General features: G+C 40.5%; 1 protein-coding gene across 1 annotated transcript in view; it reads right to left on the bottom strand.

Moving 5' to 3' along the window:
- The window catches only part of COL4A1 (collagen type IV alpha 1 chain), a 133,468-nt gene that overhangs the window by 32,360 nt on the left and 81,045 nt on the right, over nt 1–20,063 (bottom strand). The window contains exons 5-24 of the mRNA XM_069883457.1: nt 19,056–19,100; nt 18,883–18,945; nt 18,728–18,781; nt 18,553–18,579; nt 17,925–18,008; nt 17,749–17,811; nt 16,684–16,719; nt 16,099–16,140; nt 14,190–14,279; nt 13,554–13,589; nt 13,341–13,400; nt 12,095–12,139; nt 11,824–11,877; nt 11,299–11,340; nt 10,322–10,415; nt 9,637–9,672; nt 8,085–8,249; nt 6,320–6,415; nt 5,233–5,316; nt 3,725–3,795 (exon numbers count right to left, since the gene is read on the bottom strand). Of these exons, the coding sequence (XP_069739558.1) occupies nt 3,725–3,795; nt 5,233–5,316; nt 6,320–6,415; nt 8,085–8,249; nt 9,637–9,672; nt 10,322–10,415; nt 11,299–11,340; nt 11,824–11,877; nt 12,095–12,139; nt 13,341–13,400; nt 13,554–13,589; nt 14,190–14,279; nt 16,099–16,140; nt 16,684–16,719; nt 17,749–17,811; nt 17,925–18,008; nt 18,553–18,579; nt 18,728–18,781; nt 18,883–18,945; nt 19,056–19,100 (1,287 nt within the window). The remainder of the gene's footprint in view (nt 1–3,724; nt 3,796–5,232; nt 5,317–6,319; nt 6,416–8,084; nt 8,250–9,636; nt 9,673–10,321; nt 10,416–11,298; nt 11,341–11,823; nt 11,878–12,094; nt 12,140–13,340; nt 13,401–13,553; nt 13,590–14,189; nt 14,280–16,098; nt 16,141–16,683; nt 16,720–17,748; nt 17,812–17,924; nt 18,009–18,552; nt 18,580–18,727; nt 18,782–18,882; nt 18,946–19,055; nt 19,101–20,063) is intronic.

The following is a 20,063-nucleotide window of genomic DNA, read 5'->3' as shown; positions in this document are numbered from 1 at the left end:
TTTTATCTTATCACAAGTATATCATTTTAGATGGTGCATATAAATGTACACCACTTGCACAAGAACTGAAGGACATGGGACCAAAAGACGACTCTGAATTTTCAATAGACTGCCCACTGGATTTCAGTTACACATATTTATACACTACCAGCATCGAAGTAAACGAGGCCTTTAAAAAAGGTATTTTCAGCTTGGAAGTATTTGCCTCAACATTTAAATGTTCACTTCTGCAATAGAGTGGAACCTATTTCCCTGGCACAAATGCAATGGGAGTATCTCTACATTTCAGTGATAAGTTACAATACCAGAAGTAATAGTAATATAGGGAAATAACATATTTCCAGTATGCAAAGACAAACTCAGCCAAAATACAGGTTTGAATTGCTTCTACAAGGCCCATCCATGATTCTCTTTCTTTCAAAATCTTTTAAATCAACTACAATATTCATCAAATATATAGAATGTCTATGAAATTAAATGAATTTTCTTACGTTATGCTAACTCAAATGTTATTTGCACAAGAGCTACGGTTAACTGATGTCTGAAAGCTTCTACCTGGTACTTACTTATGACATTAAGCTGATGCAAATACACATTTCATGTCATTACTTACATTCATTGACTTTGTACAATTAACAATCACAGTCAGTTTGTACTGTCAGAATAGAATCATAGAATGGTTTGGGTTGGAAAGGATCTTAAAGATCATCCAGTTCCAACTCCGCTGCAGGGACACCTCCCACCAAACCAGGCTGCTCAAGGCTCCATCCAACCTGGCCTTGAACACCTCCAGGGATGGGGCAGCCACAACTTCCCTGGACAACCTGTGCCAGTGTCTCACCACCCTCATCATCAAGAATTTCTTCCTAATATCTAGTCTAAATCTTCTCCCCTCCAATTTAAAGCCACTCCCTCTCGTTCTATCACTACGTGCCCTGGTAAAAAGAAAACACTACACACATGCTCAGAATTTTGTAAGCACTCCTGGGAAGAAATTACCTTTTTAATAATATGCCTAAAAGATATCCAGAATTGCAATTTTTCTTTACATGTTTTCTAGGACTTACATGAACTCTTCTCATAGGAACAGCCTTTCTAATTTCAAGTGAATCTGAGCTGTTTACTAGGGTAGGAAAGCACAAAATTCATGGGTAATGTCCACTGCTTATGGCTGATGTGTGCCTTCCACCTAAACCTGAACGAGAACACAGTCAAAGGTAACCTTTCCATTAGCTTTGGTGGGTCCTGGATCAGACTCTGATTCTCTGGCACACTTCTAAACAATGTCAGCTTGCAAGGCTGGCCTGCACATAGTTTTCCAAGCTAATTATATCCTCGAGCACCCCCTGGCTGAACTTTGCTGGGCAAAACAAGCTTACAGTCACTCAGAACAGCAGCCAGACTTTGTCTGATGAAAGAAACAAACAGAACTTAAGAGGCAATAAATGGAAAATATAAAGGTGTGGCAAAACATGTGCTGAGAATAAAATGCCAGGCACACACACACAAAAAGCTTAAATACATTAGGATATCTTCCATTTTTCTCCACTGTTTCTTTCATGGATCTCACTGATCTTATAGTAAATTCAGGCCCTGACTCATATCATCTTATTTATGTGGTGGAAATAGAGAGTGGTCTCCATCCTAGCTAACTTTCATCGGCTGAATTCAGACATCTAGGGGGAGAAAAAGAACCCTTGAGCAAGGAATTCACAGAATCACACAGAATAACCAGGTTGGAAGAGACCCACTGGATCACCGAGTCCAACCGTTCCTACCAAACACTAAACCATATCCCTCAGCACCTCGTCCACCCGTGCCTTAAACACCTCCAGGGAAGGTGACTCAACCACCTCCCTGGGCAGCCTGTTCCAGTGCCCAATGACCCTTTCTGTGAAGAATTTTTTCCTAATGTCCAGCCTAAACCTCCCCTGGCGGAGCTTGAGGCCATTCCCTCTTGTCCTGTCCCCCGTCACTTGGGAGAAGAGGCCAGCACCCTCCTCTCCACAACGTCCTTTCAGGTAGTTGTAGAGAGCAATGAGGTCACCCCTCAGCCTCCTCTTCTCCAGGCTAAACAACCCCAGCTCTCTCAGCCGCTCCTCATAAGGCCTGTTCTCCAGCCCTTTCACCAGCTTTGTTGCTCTTCTCTGGACTCTCTCCAGAGCCTCAACATCCTTCTTGTGGTGAGGGGCCCAGAACTGAACACAGTATTCGAGGAGTGGTCTCACCAGTGTCGAGTACAGAGGGAGGATAACCTCCCTGGACCTGCTGGTCACGCCATTTCTGATACAAGCCAAGATGCCATTGGCCTTCTTGGCCACCTGGGCACACTGCTGGCTCATATTCAGTCGGCTGTCAACCAACACCCCCAGGTCCCTCTCCTCCAGGCAGCTTTCTAGACAGACTTCTCCTAGTCTGTAGCACTGCGTAGGGTTGTTGTGCCCCAAGTGCAGGACCCGGCATTTGGCCTTGTTAAACCTCATGCCATTGGACTCAGCCCAGCGGTCCAGCCTGTTCAGATCCCTTTGCAGAGCCTCCCGACCCTCCAGCAGATCGACACTTCCCCCCTGCTTAGTGTCGTCCACAAACTTGCTAAGGGTGCACTCGATGCCTTCATCCAGATCATTGATGAAGACATTGAACAGGGCTGGACCCAGCACTGAGCCCTGGGGAACCCCACTTGTCACTGGCCTCCAGCTGGAATTCATACAGACGGCTCAGTTTAACTTCTGAACGTGCCTCTCTGTCACTGGTGGTGACAGAGGGAGCTTGAGTAATTCTAGTGTGTGCACATGAATGTCACTGAGAAGTTATGTCAACAAAAGTCATCAGCTGGAAGGAGAAAACAGCATTGGGAAAAAAAGTCTGGGAAGACTCTGACAAACTCGGTCATCTTACATTAGGAACGGTGTAAAAATCTGCATTATACTCCAGGAAGGGGTATGGTGAGGTAGGTTTTGACAGCATATCACAGCATATGTAGGGTCACTCAGGTATGTTCTGAGAATATCAAATGCGTTCAGCTGGTACAGTGCTCAGCTAGGAGTAATTTGTGTTACATTCTAGACAAGTGCTATATTTATGGCAGTTCTGCTTCTGATATCCAGCCTTCCTCATCGAGAGTCGTGTTGCACTATGTCATATTTTATGAATGATTGTTTTATCAGGATACTATCCACATTCACAGCCATCCTTTATTTCTTCAAGACTACTTAGCTTTCCTGCTAACTAATTAGTTTTATGGAATAAATGGTACACATTTCCCACAATTCAAACTGCCAAAGTATATTGCATGCTAGTATTAGATTGCTTATATCACACTAGATGGCACTGTCTCTCTCTCAATATATATTTACACAACAGTAAAGAATTATTGGAATGATTCATGAGAAGGTCAGGCCAGAACTGCATCCACTTCCTGCAAAATCTTACTTTTTACCCAATTCCACTGCTTAGATTGCTCAGCCAGAAGGTCGTGTGTTGGGTTAAGTTCATATGATGGGCAAACACAGAAATACAGCCCATTTCTGACAGGTCTTTTTTCCTCTCATAGCTAAAGCACAGTGCTTCCTAGTTTATCTCACTAAGCATAGTTATTTAATTTCATAGTATCACTGGGCTAGTCTGTTTTTAAACAAAACTACTACATAGCCACACTAATGATCATATGTTTTTTGAACATATGCCTCATGGGACACATAACATTTTGCAAGGCATTACTTACAGGTACCCCTGGAATGCCATCGAGTCCAGGTAAGCCTCTGTCACCCTTGAAACCTGCTTGTCCTGGAAAACCTTATCAGAGAAACAAAAAATACAATTCTATTTATTACAGGCTTTTACAAATAGGTCATTGTACGTGAATTCTTTGTGATCCTTCTCAGTGTCTCATTCCATCCCCAGTGACACCAATACAATGCTGCTAAAGTAAGTGAAGTTCTCTGGATTCATATGTCCACAGACCCAGTACCTGAAGGGGCCTACAAGAAAGCTGGTGAGGGACATTTTACAAAGACGTGTAGTGATAGGACAAGGGGGAATGGCTTTAAACTGGAGAGGGGCAGATTTAGACTAGACATAAGGAACTATTTCTTCACTGTGAGAGTGGTGAGGCACTGGAACAGGTTGTCCAGGGAGGTTTTGGCTGCCCCATCCCTGGAGGTGTTCAAGGCCAGGCTGGATGGGAACTAGATGATCTTTCAGGTCCCTTCCAACTCAAAACATTCTATATGTGATTCATAAACTCAGAAGATAATGATTAATTTTACTTAGGAATGAATTAACCTTACCATTTACACCTATCATGTAACTACTGCAGTCTTGAAAGTACATAAATCATATTAATTTTTGTTAACAGCCACTAGAACAACTGTTAGGTATAATATTGCTCTTTGCATGTGGCACTTCCCTCGTATGGTAACAGAAATACAACTTATTTTTTGGCCACAGAATTTAATGCAAGGATTGGGAATGTATTCATGGGTCACTGCAAGCCTGGGCACAGAGGTCAAATGCTTCCCACGTTATTTTTCGCTTTTGCAACCTTCAGTGAAAATATTTCAGCCACAGTTTGCAAAGACCCTCCACTGTGGCCAGTTTCTGCTTCTTTGGTAATTCTTCTTGATTGCATCGGAGATTTGGCATCAGGCCAAAAATAGGAATCTTCCATCCTCCCTTCATTAGAATCATCAAATAGTCTGGGTTGGAAGGGACCTTAAAGATCATCCAGTTCCAACCCCCCTGCCATGAGCAGGGACACCTCTCACCAGTCCAGGCTGCTTAAGGCCCCATCCAACCTGGCCTTCAACACTTCCAGGGATGGGGCAGCCACAACTTCCCTGAGCAACCTGTGCCAATGTCTCACCACCCTGAGCGTTAAGAATGTCTTCCTAAGGTCTAGTTTAAATCTTTCCCCTTCCAAATTTAATGCCATTGCCCCTCATCCTGTCACTACATGCCCTTGTACAAAGTCCCTCCCCAGCCTTCTTGTAGTCCACTCAAAGGTCTCCCTGGAGTCTTCTCTTCTCTAGGCTTAACAACCTCTCTCAGCCTGTCCTCATAGCAGAGGTGCTCCAGCCCTCTGATCATTTTCATGGCTCTCCTCTGGACCTGTTCCACCAGCTTTATAAACAATTTGATTAGTGGGACAAAAAGTAATTGTTTTTATCATATATGCTGCTTTTTTAGATTTTAGCTGTCACAGTTAATTCTCAAGTAATTAATGTGCTTTACCTGCTGGGCCTGGTGGCCCTTGTGGTCCTGGAAGTCCAGGAGGTCCTTCTCTATCGCATAAGGCACAGGATTCACCTTTGTCACCTGAAAAATAAAAACCCAACAAAAAAACAAAACAACAAAACTAATGAATAACAATGAAAAGATTTAAGACAACTACTAGCAGGTGGATTGAGGGGCAAATGTCAATTTAATACACTTCCATTTGAAAAATAAAAATAAATGCGGTACCTGAAATTACACACTTCAAAGAGTATTTATCAGCAAACTGATAATCAGAATTCTATAAGATTTTTAAAGAAATGGCATGAAATTTGCTGTAAGTTTTATCCTAGGGATAATATTTAACAGAATAGTTAAAAGGAACCAGGGTGAAGAGGATCGAAAAGAAGAAAAGAAATATACACTGGGTATAGGAGAAATAAAAAGATTTCAGTAGAAAGAGGAGGACCTCTGTAGTGACTGCAGTTTTGCAGTTTTAGAAAAGCATTGAGCAGAATGTGATTAAGGAAGGATTAACCATCATGTAAATGAGTGCAGCTCATTTTTTTGTATGTCCACTAAGTCAGTGGTACTAAAACACCTGGTTGACAGTCCTAATTGTAGGTGTTACAACTTCAGCTTCAATTGTACCCATGGAAATGAGTACAATTCATAAAATGAATTAAATAAATGAATTCATAAAATGAGTACAATTCATAAATCATTTCCATTCCCAACTGATTTGCCACCCTCTAATTCTTCATCTCAGAATTCACATCTTCAATTGCCAAAAGCACTTAATGGGGCAATATTCAACCCTTTCCTTTTTGCCAACTCCTCTTTCAGCCCTGTGCCACCCTTTATCACTTTCCAGCAACATGTAGGCTAAGTGAAATGTAAGAGAAGTTTGTGTCACACAACTCAATACATAATATCCTTCTTTTATTCACCAGACTCAAGAAACATCTTCCATGTCCATGAACTAATTGTATTACTAACTTTAAGTACACTTTCTCTGGATCCAGCCTAAATTGCTCAACCTACTTACATACCCAAGTCCCAGGGTATACAGCATCAGAAAGCAACTGATTTAAAATAGTTTTACCTTTCTCTCCCATCTCTCCTGGAAATCCATCTCGTCCTGGAGGTCCAGGAATACCTGGTGCACCAGGTTCTCCCTGCTTGCATTGGTCAATTCCATCTGCAACAGAAATGCCATAAAGATTATTGTTTGACAAGTGCAAGTTTCCATCATAGGGCGGCATTTACAAATGTCCCAGCTGGATGTATCCATGTCGAGTGAGAAGTCAGATTAGCATTTTATTTTTGTATTTGATGTACTTTGAAAAATTTACCTGAGATTATGTATTCTGACTCCTTAAATAGTGTTAAAGAAACCCCAAGAATTACAGAGAAAACACAGGCTCTGCCATAATAAGGTTACAAAAACCTTTTACAAAAAAAAACCAAAAATCTTTTTACAATAAGAACTTCTGGCAGACTCGTATCTCAGTCTGCTGTTCTTATACCTGTTCACTTTGTTATGTAGATTGGTACTGCAGGCTTATTAAATGGAACAGCTATCTCTTATAGAATCATAGAATCTCTCGGTTGGAAAAGACCTTCGAGATCACCGAGCCCAACTGTACCTGTCCACTACTAAACTGTATCCCTGAGCGCTTCAGCTACCTGTCTCTTAAACCCCTCAAGGCACGGGGACTCAAACCTGGACAGTCTCTGCCACTGCTCGAGAACCTTTTCAGTGAAGATAGAATCATAGAATCATAGAATAACCAGGTTGGAAGAGATCCACCGGATCATCGAGTCCAACCATTCCTATCAAAATATTATCAAAATATAAAAAAAAAAAGATATATTTCCTAATATCCAGTCTGAACCTCCCCTGGCACAACTTGAGGCCATTTCCTCTCGACTACCTCACCTGTCGCTTGGGAGAAGAGACCAATTCCTACCTTGAGACAACCTCCTTTCACGCAGTTGTAGACAGTGATAAGGTCCCCACTCAGCCTCCTTTTCACCAGGCTAAACAACCCCAGTTCCCTCACCTGCTCCGCATAAGGTTTGTTCTCCAGCCCCTTCACCAGCTTTGTTGCCCTTCTCTGGATGCGCTCCGGCCTCTCAATGTCTTTTTTGTAGTGAGAGTCCCAAAACTACAGGATTCAAGGTGTGGCCTCCCCAATGCTGAGTTCAGGGGCACAATCGCTGTCCTTGTCCTGCTGGTCATGCCGTTTCTGATCCAAGCCAAGATGCCATTGGCCTTCTTGGCCACCTGGGCACACTGCTGACTCATATTCAGCCACTGTTAACCAACACCCTCAGGTCCTTCTCTGCCAGGCAGCTTTCCAGACACTCTTCCCCAGGCCTGTAGTGCTGCACAAGGTTGTTGTGTCCCAAGTACAGGACTCGGCACTTGGCTTTGTTGAACCTTATCCCGTTGGTCTCAGCCCATCGATCCAGCCTGTCCAGATCCTTCTGCAGAGCCTCCATACCCTCCAGCAGATCAACACTTCTGCCCAGTTTACTAAGGGTACACTTAATCCCCTCATGCAGATCATCGATAAAGATATTGAACAGGACTGGACCTGACACTGAGCCCTGAGGAACACCAATAGCGACCGACCAACTGGATTTAACTCCATTTACCATCACTCTTTGCACTTGGCCATCAAACCAGTTTTTCATCCAGCAGAGAGTGTGCACCCCTTGGTACATGGCAGCTTTTACTTGGCATATTAACAGCTCGTATAAGTTTCTTTCATGATGTAGATGTCTCTCTTTTATTTTTTTTATGTGCATGCAATGTGCTTTATTGAGTTTTCATTGTGAAAAGCAACCAAGTGTCTACCTACCTGTTTTGCCTGGAGGGCCTGGTGGGCCAGGCAACCCTGGGGGACCCGGGAAACCATCTCTTCCGGGGGGTCCAGGTAAAGGGAATCCTGGTGAACCCTTTTCACCTTTTTCACCCCTCGCTCCAGGGACACCAGGTGACCCTACTCTGTCTGGAATTGGTCGACCTTTGGACAGAGTAAAACATACATGAATAAAGGGACAAGTCAAGAGACAACACATCAGCTTCCATCGGGTTTCATAGAGAAATGGAGAAAATGTTAGTGCAAAACAGAAAAAGAATTGTATTTTTACTACTGGTGATTCATACAGTACAGGAACTATATACTCACTACAGCTCAGAGTAACTCACCGGTTAGGTCCCTAGACAAAGATGCCTCCTCTATGCTAAGCATCTTTCTGAGACTGAGCTGAATCAACCTTTGCTGTGTAGTAAAAAGTACTGACACGAGAGTTAATACAGCTATTAGACTTCAAAACTATTGCACACTTCTTTATCTCTTAATAAACCAAATCTCAAACACGTCTAGAAAGGGACAGTGTGTCTAAGAACTTTCGTAAATAAGTATTCAACAACTCCAGCAGATTTCAGGAATGCTAAACCCAAAACTGTTTGTAGAAATAATAGGGAAACAACAGGCAAAATCCTGTTAAACAGCAAGGAAAAAATTGCTTAAGATCTCCTTGTAATTATTTATACAGTCACAACATCTTCACAGAATAATAGAATCATTTGGCTGGAAAAGACCTTTGAGATCATCAACTCAAAACAATATCTGTCCACTACTAAATCATACCCCTGAGCACCTCATCTACGCATCTTTTAAATACCTCCAGGAGTGGTGACTCAACCACCTCCTTGGGCAGCCTCTAACAGTGCCTGAGAACCCTTTTGGTAAAGAAATGTTTCCTGATGTCTAATCTGAACCTCCCCTGGTGCAATTTGAGGCCATTCCCAATGGCAATGACAGACTTAGAGCTACCGTTCTTCTTGCTTTGACAGAATTCTTTAGGGACTATTATAGCCTCCGGTACATAATATCTCCTCCCTAAACTGTGAAAAATTTCCTGGAAACGACCTGACCCTGGCCCTATTTAGCTCCCTGACATGATAGAAAATGTAAGGAAAGGAGTTAACAGTAGCATCACTGCAGGATATGCTAGAGGCAGGTTTCCACAGATGATTGCCTTGATTTTTAAGAAACAAGTATCATGGTTTAGTTCAAACATATGTACATGTATATACATACATAATAGCAGAGTTATCATGGATGTTAAGACCATGGAAATAGTAGACTGTCAAGGATCTTAAGACTATGAAAAAGGCAACATTTACAGGCCAAAGAAAGAACTTTTATTAGATCAAGTGACATAGTCGAACCAAAGGAAGCCTTCAAGAATGACTTTGATCTAATATATGTCATTATTTCTCCCTGCAAACTTTGTTTGATTTATGCAAACACACATAGAGCTGAAGTGAGAGAAAACATTAATTACCTATATATGTGAACAATATGAAAAATGTGAACAAAATTAGTAGCCAAAGATTCATACCTGGAGGTCCTGGGATTCCTTGTAAACCAGGGAAACCTTTAAAAAGAGAGATTTTCAATTAGACAACAAAGTCAGCAATGCCAACATGAGTGAACTTTTAGCACATATTGTTTAAGTACGTATGACAAGAGAGAATGGCCTGAATCAAAAGTCAAATTAAACAATCTTTGTATATCTGCAAACAATATAATTAGGGGGAAAGGCCCTGCTGTGAGCCATTTTCTCTGCTGACCTTTCTTCCATAGGGTAAGGTCTGTAATGGGGAAAATGGGAAAGGGAATGCTTGATTTTCTCTGTTTACTGAAAAATTTTATACATTATACAAGAAAATTTTAAGATTTAGCTAGTGACTTTTTTAAAGGAGTCTCAAGATTCTCCACATTATTTTCCTCTTTATGCTTGTGTGCACTTCCAGCTTGCTTAAATAATCTCAATGGATTATTTAACTGCCACAAAACCAGATCTCAGTGCATCCTTTTCCAATCTATTACTGAAAGGCAGTCTTACTCAAAATGAGAAGAAGCGTCCCACAAACTGTATCAAAACATAATAACCTGAAAGCAATCAAATGAATAACTGGAATATTTCACTCTTATATAGAGCTCACAGATAGTGCAGTTTTAATTTCCTTTACTAAGAAAACTAGAAGCGCAACTCAATCAAAAAGACAAGGCAAAATACATACCTTTTTCACCTTTTTGACCTTTCAGTCCAGGCAAACCTGAAGCTCCAGGCTCTCCTTTTTCACCAAATGTATCCATTGGTCCAGCATCTATAATCTGAATCACAGGACAATGAGTAGGACACTAGAAACACAGAGCAGTGCCCTTGCTTATACCTCCCCCTTGTATCTTGATCTGAAGGTACAAGGGCCATTTTGTTTTGTAATAACAATTTTGAGCAGTTTTGGTTACACTTGGAATTTCAGTGATATTTAACAACCGCTGGGAGGAGGTTGTAGCTGCTGAGAAATTAGCAGAGAAAATACGTATTTCCTATTCTACCAAAATTCCTTCCTATGAGCGGTAGAATTAAGCAGATTGCTTTATAGCACCTTTCTGAACAAGAACAGTGACAAGAAACCTCAGCATGGTCTAAGCACTTACCCATTAAGTTTGTATCACCTCCAATTTTAAAACACTCTTTCCTGGTAATTTATGCTAACATTGATCCGAGCTTGATGTACAGGATAATACATTTACAATAAAATATTCAGGAAGCACGCACTATTTTTCAAATTGAATTAGCAGATATTGGGAATTTTCCCCTGCGTTGGGGAAGCAGCACTATCGCTGATCTATTTATTGCTGATCCTATTTTTTATTGGAAGTGTTAAAAAAAAATATAGACTGCAAAGCTGACAGAGCTACTTTTCTGAATTCTCTTCTTGATGCTTTGCCTTAACAATGCCTATCATTTCTATAGTCCAATACATCTGAAATTCATAGTCTTTGAGAGCTCCTTTCCCAAATTTCAAATATACTTAAAGGAGCTGTATCCAACTTTTGTGTCCATTAAGAAGAAATAAGGATATCATTGATTAGAATGAGATCAGAACGTGCACAGTCTCATGTTTTTGCCTCATGGTTTGGGTACTTTGACTTCTGCAAAATTTATATATTTATTTAAGTTTAAAATAAAACAAGAATTGATCTTACTTACCCTTCCTGGAGGTCCTGGAAAACCTCGATCACCTTTGTCACCCTGAATCAAAATACAATTCACATTTAAAATCCCAATCAGATTTCTTCCACACAAAATAGGATTTCCTTAGTAAAAAAACCCAAACACTTTGATGCAGATTCATACAACTTCCAAATGAAAAGTAACAGGACCCTTAGAGTAAGCAGTGAGTAGTTAGTTTGTAGGCCCTGTACTGCTTTATATTGTGTAAAAAGAAACTGGAATTTTTAGGAAAGAACATTTGCATATGTGCTGGCTGGGCAAAGACTTTGTGAAAATAAAGCCTGCATTAATTAGTTTATATAAGAGACCTAAACGAAGGATACCTAAGCTACCTCAATGTTGCCTTTTCCTAATCTCTGGCTGATGACTTTATATTTTGGGAATATTCATTTAATATTACTTTATGTGCATTCATTACTTTAATACACATCTATGAATGCTCCATCCAAGCTCTTAGCTCCTTATTCTGTGTGATGGGAAGGAAAGGTCACTGCAACGCACCTTCACACCAGGCTCGCCAGGTCGTCCTGGAATCCCAAACCCACCAGGTAAACCCTGTGCGTAGAAGACAGCAAGAGCAGAAAAGACAAATACAGTTACATCTCAGCCCTGGCAGAATCAGTGTTTTACATTTTTCAAACCAGGCACCGAAAGCAACAACTTCAAGTAAACAAACAAGAAAAATTCAAGCATTTGTATTACACAGACAGGTTTTGGTTCTGAATTTAAGAAATTTTAAGAAACAGGACTGGAAATCTGGTAAAATACATACGGCTTCTCCTTTTGGTCCTGGTTCACCATCTTTTCCAGGCTTTCCCTGTAAAACACCAATTTCCACTCTGCTTAAATTGATGGCCACATACGTGCAACTTCTAAATGCAGTTGGTGAAATACTAGAACATTAATTGTTACTGCATTAATTGAAGTGTGCTCACACACCTAAACAGTGCAGAGGGTACAAAGCAGGCTGTGTAGTGCTCATGTTACTCAACATCCTGCAAGCAGCTGCAGAATTAAATAAAATCCTCCCAATCCATTCCCAGATCCAGGAGTAACACGCAGATTTTCCAGTAAACGAGGCTTCAAGACAAGACGTATCAACAGCACAGGAAAATGGGTCCTGACCCAGAAACTCTTCCCTTCATAGAAGTTTCTTGCTGTATATTTACTCTCCTGCCTCACAAAACCTTTATTCATAGACATTCGGTGACTTGGTTTCAGCAGAAGGCTTGGACAGTTGCCCCGTATCAGATCCCATGGTAATCACGGAATCATGTAATAGTTTGGGTTGGAAGGGACCTTAAAGACCATCTAGTTCCAAGCCCCCTGCCATGGACAGGGACACCTCCCACTAGATCAAGTTGCTCAAGGCTCCATCCAACCTGGCCTTGAACACCTCCAGGGATGGGGCAACCACGACTTCCTTGCACAACCTGTGCTAGTGTCTCTCTACCCTCATTGTGAAGAAATTCCTCCTTATGTCTAGTCTACATCTGCCCCTCTCCAGTTTATACCCTTTGCCCCTAGTCCTATCACCAAAAGCCTTTGTAGAAAGGCTAGAAACTAGACAATGTATCTCGGTCATCCAAAACTTTTGCTCCATTCACCTTCTTGGTGAACGGCGCTTTTAGGCTGAGCAGGCACATAAGAGGATTTGAAATAAATTCAAGACGTTTCATGTAGCTAAAGTCATTCCTACAAAATGATTCCTTTCGCTTCGCTTTTCCTTCTGTTCGTCAATGACTTAATCTTGCTTCAGTCAGGATTAATGAGAGTTTTGCCTTTGCCTCCAGTACTACAAGCTGCTATGAGGTGTCTTTTGCTATATGAAAGTGTGTTACATACTAATATTACTGTACATTATTACTCCCTTGACTTGTACACCTGCCTTACAGCAAACCTTGTTTGTTTGAAATACAACAAATTTGCTCTTTCATTAATGTTTACTAAGTTTAATTAGCTTATTGAAATTATACAATGACGGTAATTATGGTATTGATAAAGTTGAGCATACTTACACGTGGACCAGGCTTCCCAGGTTCACCCTTTTCTCCTTTGAAACCTGAACCTGGCAATCCCTGGAAAATAGACACACAGCAGTTTAAAAAATACTGCCAAATTCTAGAGTAAATTTGCTTTTATCAAATAGCTACAAAGATATTAAGGCCATTATCAGATAATTCATAATTTTTACAGTAATAAAAAAACCCCAAAACATATACAATACTCACTGGGAATCCCTGTTCACCCTTTTCACCTGGTTCACCCTAAGGAAATTATTGAAAAAACATAGATAAGTACACAAAATCTCAACCATTATCATTTAAGCTGTAAATCTTTTAATTCTTTGCGTCAGCAAAAGCACAATTAAGCCTGTTCTCCACTTTAACAACTACGCCCAATAGTACGATATGCAAGGTGTTCAACAAAATGTGAAATCATTGAGCTAATTTATTATACCAGTATCTATTGCTTAGAGTGCTGAATTCAATAACTGAAAAATTCATTAGCACTCAGATTCCATGAATGTGATTATACATATGAAAAGCCCAGTTTAAGCTACTTAATTCATATTTTTAGAATAGTTGGTGTTTGCAGGACTATGCTTATCAATCCTCCTTCCTCAGAAAGTCCTCTGCTGCATGCTTTACTTATTTACGAAATTATTTACGCAATTATCATTTATTTTTCAGAGAAAATGCTAGAAAGGCAATAAAAATTCATTCACAAAGTAAAACAGGGAGAATTTTTTTTAAAAATTGGCTGTAGGTGACTTAATATTTTCTTTTTCCTTTTTTACTTTTGTCTGCCAATTCTGTTGATAATATTTTAATGAACAGCACAAGAATAAGCATCTAAGGTCTCACCTTTTCTCCTTTTATGATTTCACTCCCTTTTTCTTTCATATGTGGTGCTGGTCCTGGTGGGCCTGGGGGTCCCCTTACCCCTTGTTCTCCCTGTCAACACCAAATCCAGGGTACTTCATTAAAAATAGTACTGACACAGAAAACAAACATTACTAAGACCAATAACATTAAGGAAAACTACCACTCGCTTTTAAAAACATTACTAAATGTGGTTTTTTTAATTCTAATTTCAGTAAGATCAGTCACAGAAAGGGTTCATACACAGTTTTATGAGATGCAACTCTACTACGGGTGACAGACAGAGACTATCCTGAAGAAAGATGTCTGAGTCTCCTGTTAGGGTGAGGATCAATTAATACCACATATAAGGAAAGTGTCCAATTAATTATTGCAAGAATACAAAAGTTTCATGAGCTTTACAATTGTTTGCAAAGGTCAATTTCAAGATGATAACTGTAGATCATACTGTTTTACTATGTATGTGTTCTTAGCAGAGTCACAACCTCATCTCCTTATATGATGCAAAAGCACTATCTTTCACAGTAAAATACCTCCAAAAAAAGATTAAATACATTTCTCTTAAGCAGTAATGCATGGCAATACCTACCATTAGTTTTTTGCTAAAGACAAATCCAAAAAGGTCAGAAAATCTCCACATACTTAGAACAGAATGGTTAGGGTTGGAAGGGATCTTGAAGACCATCCAGCTCCAACCCCCCTGCCATGGGAAGATACACCTCCCACTAGATCAGGCTGCTCAAAGCCCATCCAACCTGGCTTGAACACCTCCAGGGGTGACTTGTGTTTGAGTGCAAGTTATAGATTTATTCAAGTCTCCCAAAAATGACAGCACTGATTTTCTCCACTGATTGATTCACAGAATCACACGGTTGGAAAAGACCTCCAGGATCATTAAGTCCAACCATTCCGATCAAACACTAAACCATGCCCCTCAGCACCTAATACACGTGGTTTTTAAATAGCTCCAGGGAAGGTGACTCAACCCCCTCCCTGACTCTGCCAGTGCCCAATGACCTTTTCTGTGAAAAAATTTTTTCTGATGTCCTGCCTAAATCTCCCCTGGCGGAGCTTGAGGCCATTCCCCCTTGTCCTGTCACTTGGGAGAAGAGGCCAGAACCCTCCTCTCCACAACCTCCTTTCAGGGAGTTGTAGAGAGCAATGAGGTCTCCCCTCAGCCTCCTCTTCTCCAGGCTAAACAACCCCCAGTTCCCTCAGCTGCTCCTCGTTAGACTTGTTTTCCAGCCCCCTCACCAGCTTTGTTGCTCTTCTCGGGACCCGTTCCAGAGCCTCAACATCCTTCTTGTGGTGAGGGGCCCAGAACTGAACACAGGATTCGAGGAGCGGTCTCACCAGTGCCGAGTACAGAGGGAGAATAACCTCCCTGGACCTGCTGGTCACGCTGTTTCTGATCCAAGCCAAGATGCCATTGGCCTTTTTGGCCACCTGGGCCACTGCTGGCTCATGTTCAGTCGCTGTCAATCAATATCTTCAGATCTTTCTCCTCCAGGAAGCTTTCTAGCCACTCTTCCCCTAGTCTGTAGCTGCACAGGGTTGTTGTGCCCCACGTGCAGGACTCAGCATTTGGCCTTGTTAAACCTCATGCCACTGGTCTCAACCCAGTGGTCCAGCCTGTTCAGATCCCTTTGCAGAGCCTCCCGACCCTCCAGCAGATCAACACTTCCACCCAGCTTAGTGTCGTCCGCAAACTTGCTGAAGGTGCACTCGATGCCTTCATCCAGGTCATTGATAAAGACATTGAACAGGGCTGGACCCAGCACCGAGCCCTGGGGACACCACTGGGGAACACTATTCCAATCGTTTTTTATTGAAAACAAAGTATGGAGACTATTTCTGACAGTTGTTCTCCAGAAGTTCTCAAGGGACTTACCTTTTCACCTTTGGGACCCTGGAAACCCAAGCCCATGTAGCCCTGAAAACAGAAATCACACATGCTTAGTTGATTCTTATCAGCTGTGCATGCACACATATGAAGGTATTTTCTACATGGCAAAAGTTAAAAGAGGATATAAAACACAAAACATGTCTTTTAATGGCAAGTGTGAAACAAATACATCATGATATCCTACCCTCCCTGCTGTGTTTTTGAGTCCTGCAGCACAGCAATTGATGAAATAAATAGAATTAAATATATCAGCTACTTTTATTGTCAATATGCTCTTTTTTCAGTGATTCAGTGAAAATCTTGACATTTTTAGAGATTTTATTTCAAATAATCACAGAATGTTGTAATTACTGCTAATTTGATCAAGTGACATAACATCAAAACAAATTCAGAAGAAAGCTATGAAATGTATTAAACATTTCTCTTTATGATGCCCATTAAGACATAAAAATTGATCCCAAACTGTAAAAAAACACTCCTTGAGGACCTTTAGTTTCCAGATTTTTGAGGATCATGTGTGCCAAATAAATAAATAACTAGACTTAATTTTTATAATATAAAATGTCTTACCTTCTCGCCTGGGAGTCCTGGTGGCCCTGGGGGACCCTAGAAGACAGTACATTTTATCACATATATGTATATAGTGCACTAGATGGAATAATGCCTAATTCTATAAAGAAAGCAAAAGTGCAAATCTTTCCATTAAACCAAAATGTAAAACCTTTTTTGTGCTACTGTGCCTAACTCACATCTTAGAATAAATAATAAGACCAAAAAGAATCTGTCTAAGATATCTCATACATCTTGTTGGCAATTAAGAGCGTTGGACCTACTCAGCATCTCGACAAGACACAAAACAAGGTCTATGGTACTGCAGTCTAAAATCACTTTATTGATGATTTTTTTGCAGTTTTCTGTGCTAAATATTAGTCCTCACTCTTCTTTCATTGAAATTGTTCTTTTTCACATCACCAAGTGCAAATGCTGACTATACTGTACTACCATTTTCCTTGACATCACTTTCAGTGTTCTTCAGAAGGGTAAGAAATCTCACCCAGCTCACGTTAACAGCCAGAAACACTGGGTGGACCTTTATTAGATGGAAATAACTGATCTTGGCTAGTGTCACCTGCACCCAGTACAGGAAGAAAAGATTTTGGATGACTCTTAGACCCATTTAAATACCAAATAGCTGAAATGTCTTCAGTATTTGGCAATTACTGTGATAACAAACAGTTGATATCCTGCTTTCCACAGTCCTGCTTACCGTGGTTGCCCACAAGAACAACCTCAGCAAACACTGTGACTTAGATCTGGCTGCTCCATTTGTGGTTTATTTTATATAAATTAAGTGGGGGAAGAGAAGAAGGAGAAATAACTATTAAAACCTCTCTCACACAAAAATACTATCCAAGCTTACAAGAAGTGATGAGGACTGTAGGAGCAGCTGCTATTGAAAAACTATGTTACCCAGTCATTCCTGCCTTGGTAGAGTCCAGGAGGCTAAACATGAAGCATGGAACCACAGGTTGTCTTTCCCAAATCCCAACAAACACCATCTATACACATCTTGTAGAACTTTTCTCTAATAAAGCTCTATAAGTAAAGTGCAAATCAGCATGAGAGGGAACTTACTGGTTCTCCTGGAGGCCCTTGTGGCCCCATTGGTCCCTGAAACCCTGGTGTTCCAGGTGGGCCCTATGAAAAATTAAAATGGCATCATTGAAAAAGTGATATTTATTTCGTAATTTCATGATATTGGCACAATTTTAACCAACGCTCACTGCTATTCAAACGTTACTTAGACTTACAGGTAGTCCAGGTTGCCCAGGAAAGCCTTTATCACCTTTTAGCAAACTAGGAGGTAAGAGACCAATCACTTCACCTGGATCTCCCTATAATAAGAAAAGAAAAGGAATAATACGTCAACATCCATTAAAATACATTCAAACCACTAATGCTGAGATGTGAGGCAAGTAGGAGCTGTGCAAAGTTCAGAATCATTTGGAAAGCTGACAAAAAAAGTCACCATACCTCTCTTAATTGAAACATAGCAAGAGATATTAAAAGTTAAGCCCTTCTTGCCAAATGTCCTTTAAAGCCACTTGAAGAGAGACCAGTACCATCAGTCCTACACCTAAATCCTTATACACAACTGGGTGGCCACCATACTGTTTATACATGATTAAAAATATTTACTACTTCTTTCTGTTGTAATCCATGTAATACTTATATTTTTAAGACCTACATGGAACAACATATATGTTCAATTGTTATTAACTGGAGGTCACCCCACCGTCTTTATTTAGTGGGACCGTAGAACAGAGTACAAAGTGAAACATGACTGTACAATTTTTCAGCCATTCTTTAAGGGTGTAGAGCTCACCCTAATTCTTATTCTTAGAAGCAGGATATGAACACACATCGAGTAAAATATACCTTCATTCCAGGAGGTCCTGGGGGTCCCTGTGAAAAAAAAAGACATATTTGATGTTACTGTTCCGCAGTGCCGCATGTTTCACAACTTATAATCCATATAATTTCATAGAGTTATATTTGCATTTCAAGAATCAGGGATAAAATGGGTAAATCAAGCATGAAAGAAACTACTCACTATGCTACCAGTCAATCCTGGTAAACCTGGGGGACCTACTGGACCTCTTTCACCCTAAGAGAAACAGAGAAATTGGTTTTGTTGAGGGAACGTATGCTTGAGAGATGCTTGTATTTCAACACAGAGATGCTCTTATAAACATATGCAAATGTTACCTTTGTGCCATTGCATCCTGGAATACCAGGTGGACCAGGAGGACCATCTTGTCCAGGTATGCCCTACATGGAAAAAAAAGTAAAAATTGTATCAATACTAGCAATAATCCAGGTCAGATGCCACAATTATAACCTTGATGTTCTTTGTAAAAATACATATGGTTCATACATACAGGAAGTCCTGGGTTTCCTGGAAAGCCTGAAGCTCCTGGGGGTCCCTGCAATCAACAAAAACACAAACTGAAAGGACAAATCCACAAAAGAGCAATAACAAGGTGCAGCCTGAGACGCATTTCCAATGGTGATAGTCAAAAAACAAGTAAGGGTTTCTTTTAAATTTTCTTGACAAAATAGCTCCAATTTTTAAAACTGCTCACGTTGGTGATTAGTAACTGAAAGCAACTTTCTGTATTTCTTTAGTTTTTTATGGATTCCCTTCAACATGAACTGGACCAGAACCTTATGTACAGATAAAAAGGAATGCAGAGGTGCTGCCTTCTCACAGCCATCGTTCCTACAATGAAATTTACTGTACGTACCTTCTCATAGCAGAAGAGGGTGATAACACACTCTAGAGACACTTCTCTATCTTTCATACTCCATATCAGCCTATCAATTCATCTTTATTATCAAAAAAACCTTGTGGGTTGAGGTACTCTTTCTCCTTGAACAGCTTTGCAGTGTAATCTATCAGTTTGACTTCCCACATCACTTTCATGCTGCCATTCATGCAATATTTCCTAATACATATACTATGAAGCAGAAAGATTTATGGGAATCCTGTGCTCAGATAGTATATTTGCATCTTACAAAACTTTATAATTGCTAAAATAGAATTTAATTCCATTATAGCACACAAACACATTTGCCAGGAGATGATCATTTATATTAACGCTTAGGATACCCCAGGGTATCATGAACATCGTGGACTGAAATAAGGTTTTCTTGACCTAGCAGAACACCCCCTCTGTCATAGCTCAGAAACTACAATTGATTCAGTAAATTTGATGTTCTACAGCAACTGTAGGCAAATAGAGAACAAAAGTGAGATGGCACTTTGAAATCTGTGGACAAGAGGGCATAGCTGAAGATGTGTGTGCATCATGACTCATCAAGTCATTTGAACCCTCTTTCATCACTACATTATGAAACGTGGAAATGCTCAGAATGAACTCAGCACC

Source organism: Phaenicophaeus curvirostris, chromosome 1, assembly GCF_032191515.1.
Source record: "Phaenicophaeus curvirostris isolate KB17595 chromosome 1, BPBGC_Pcur_1.0, whole genome shotgun sequence".
NCBI classification, from domain to species: domain Eukaryota; kingdom Metazoa; phylum Chordata; class Aves; order Cuculiformes; family Cuculidae; genus Phaenicophaeus; species Phaenicophaeus curvirostris.
This window is presented reverse-complemented; position numbering and strand designations above follow the sequence as displayed.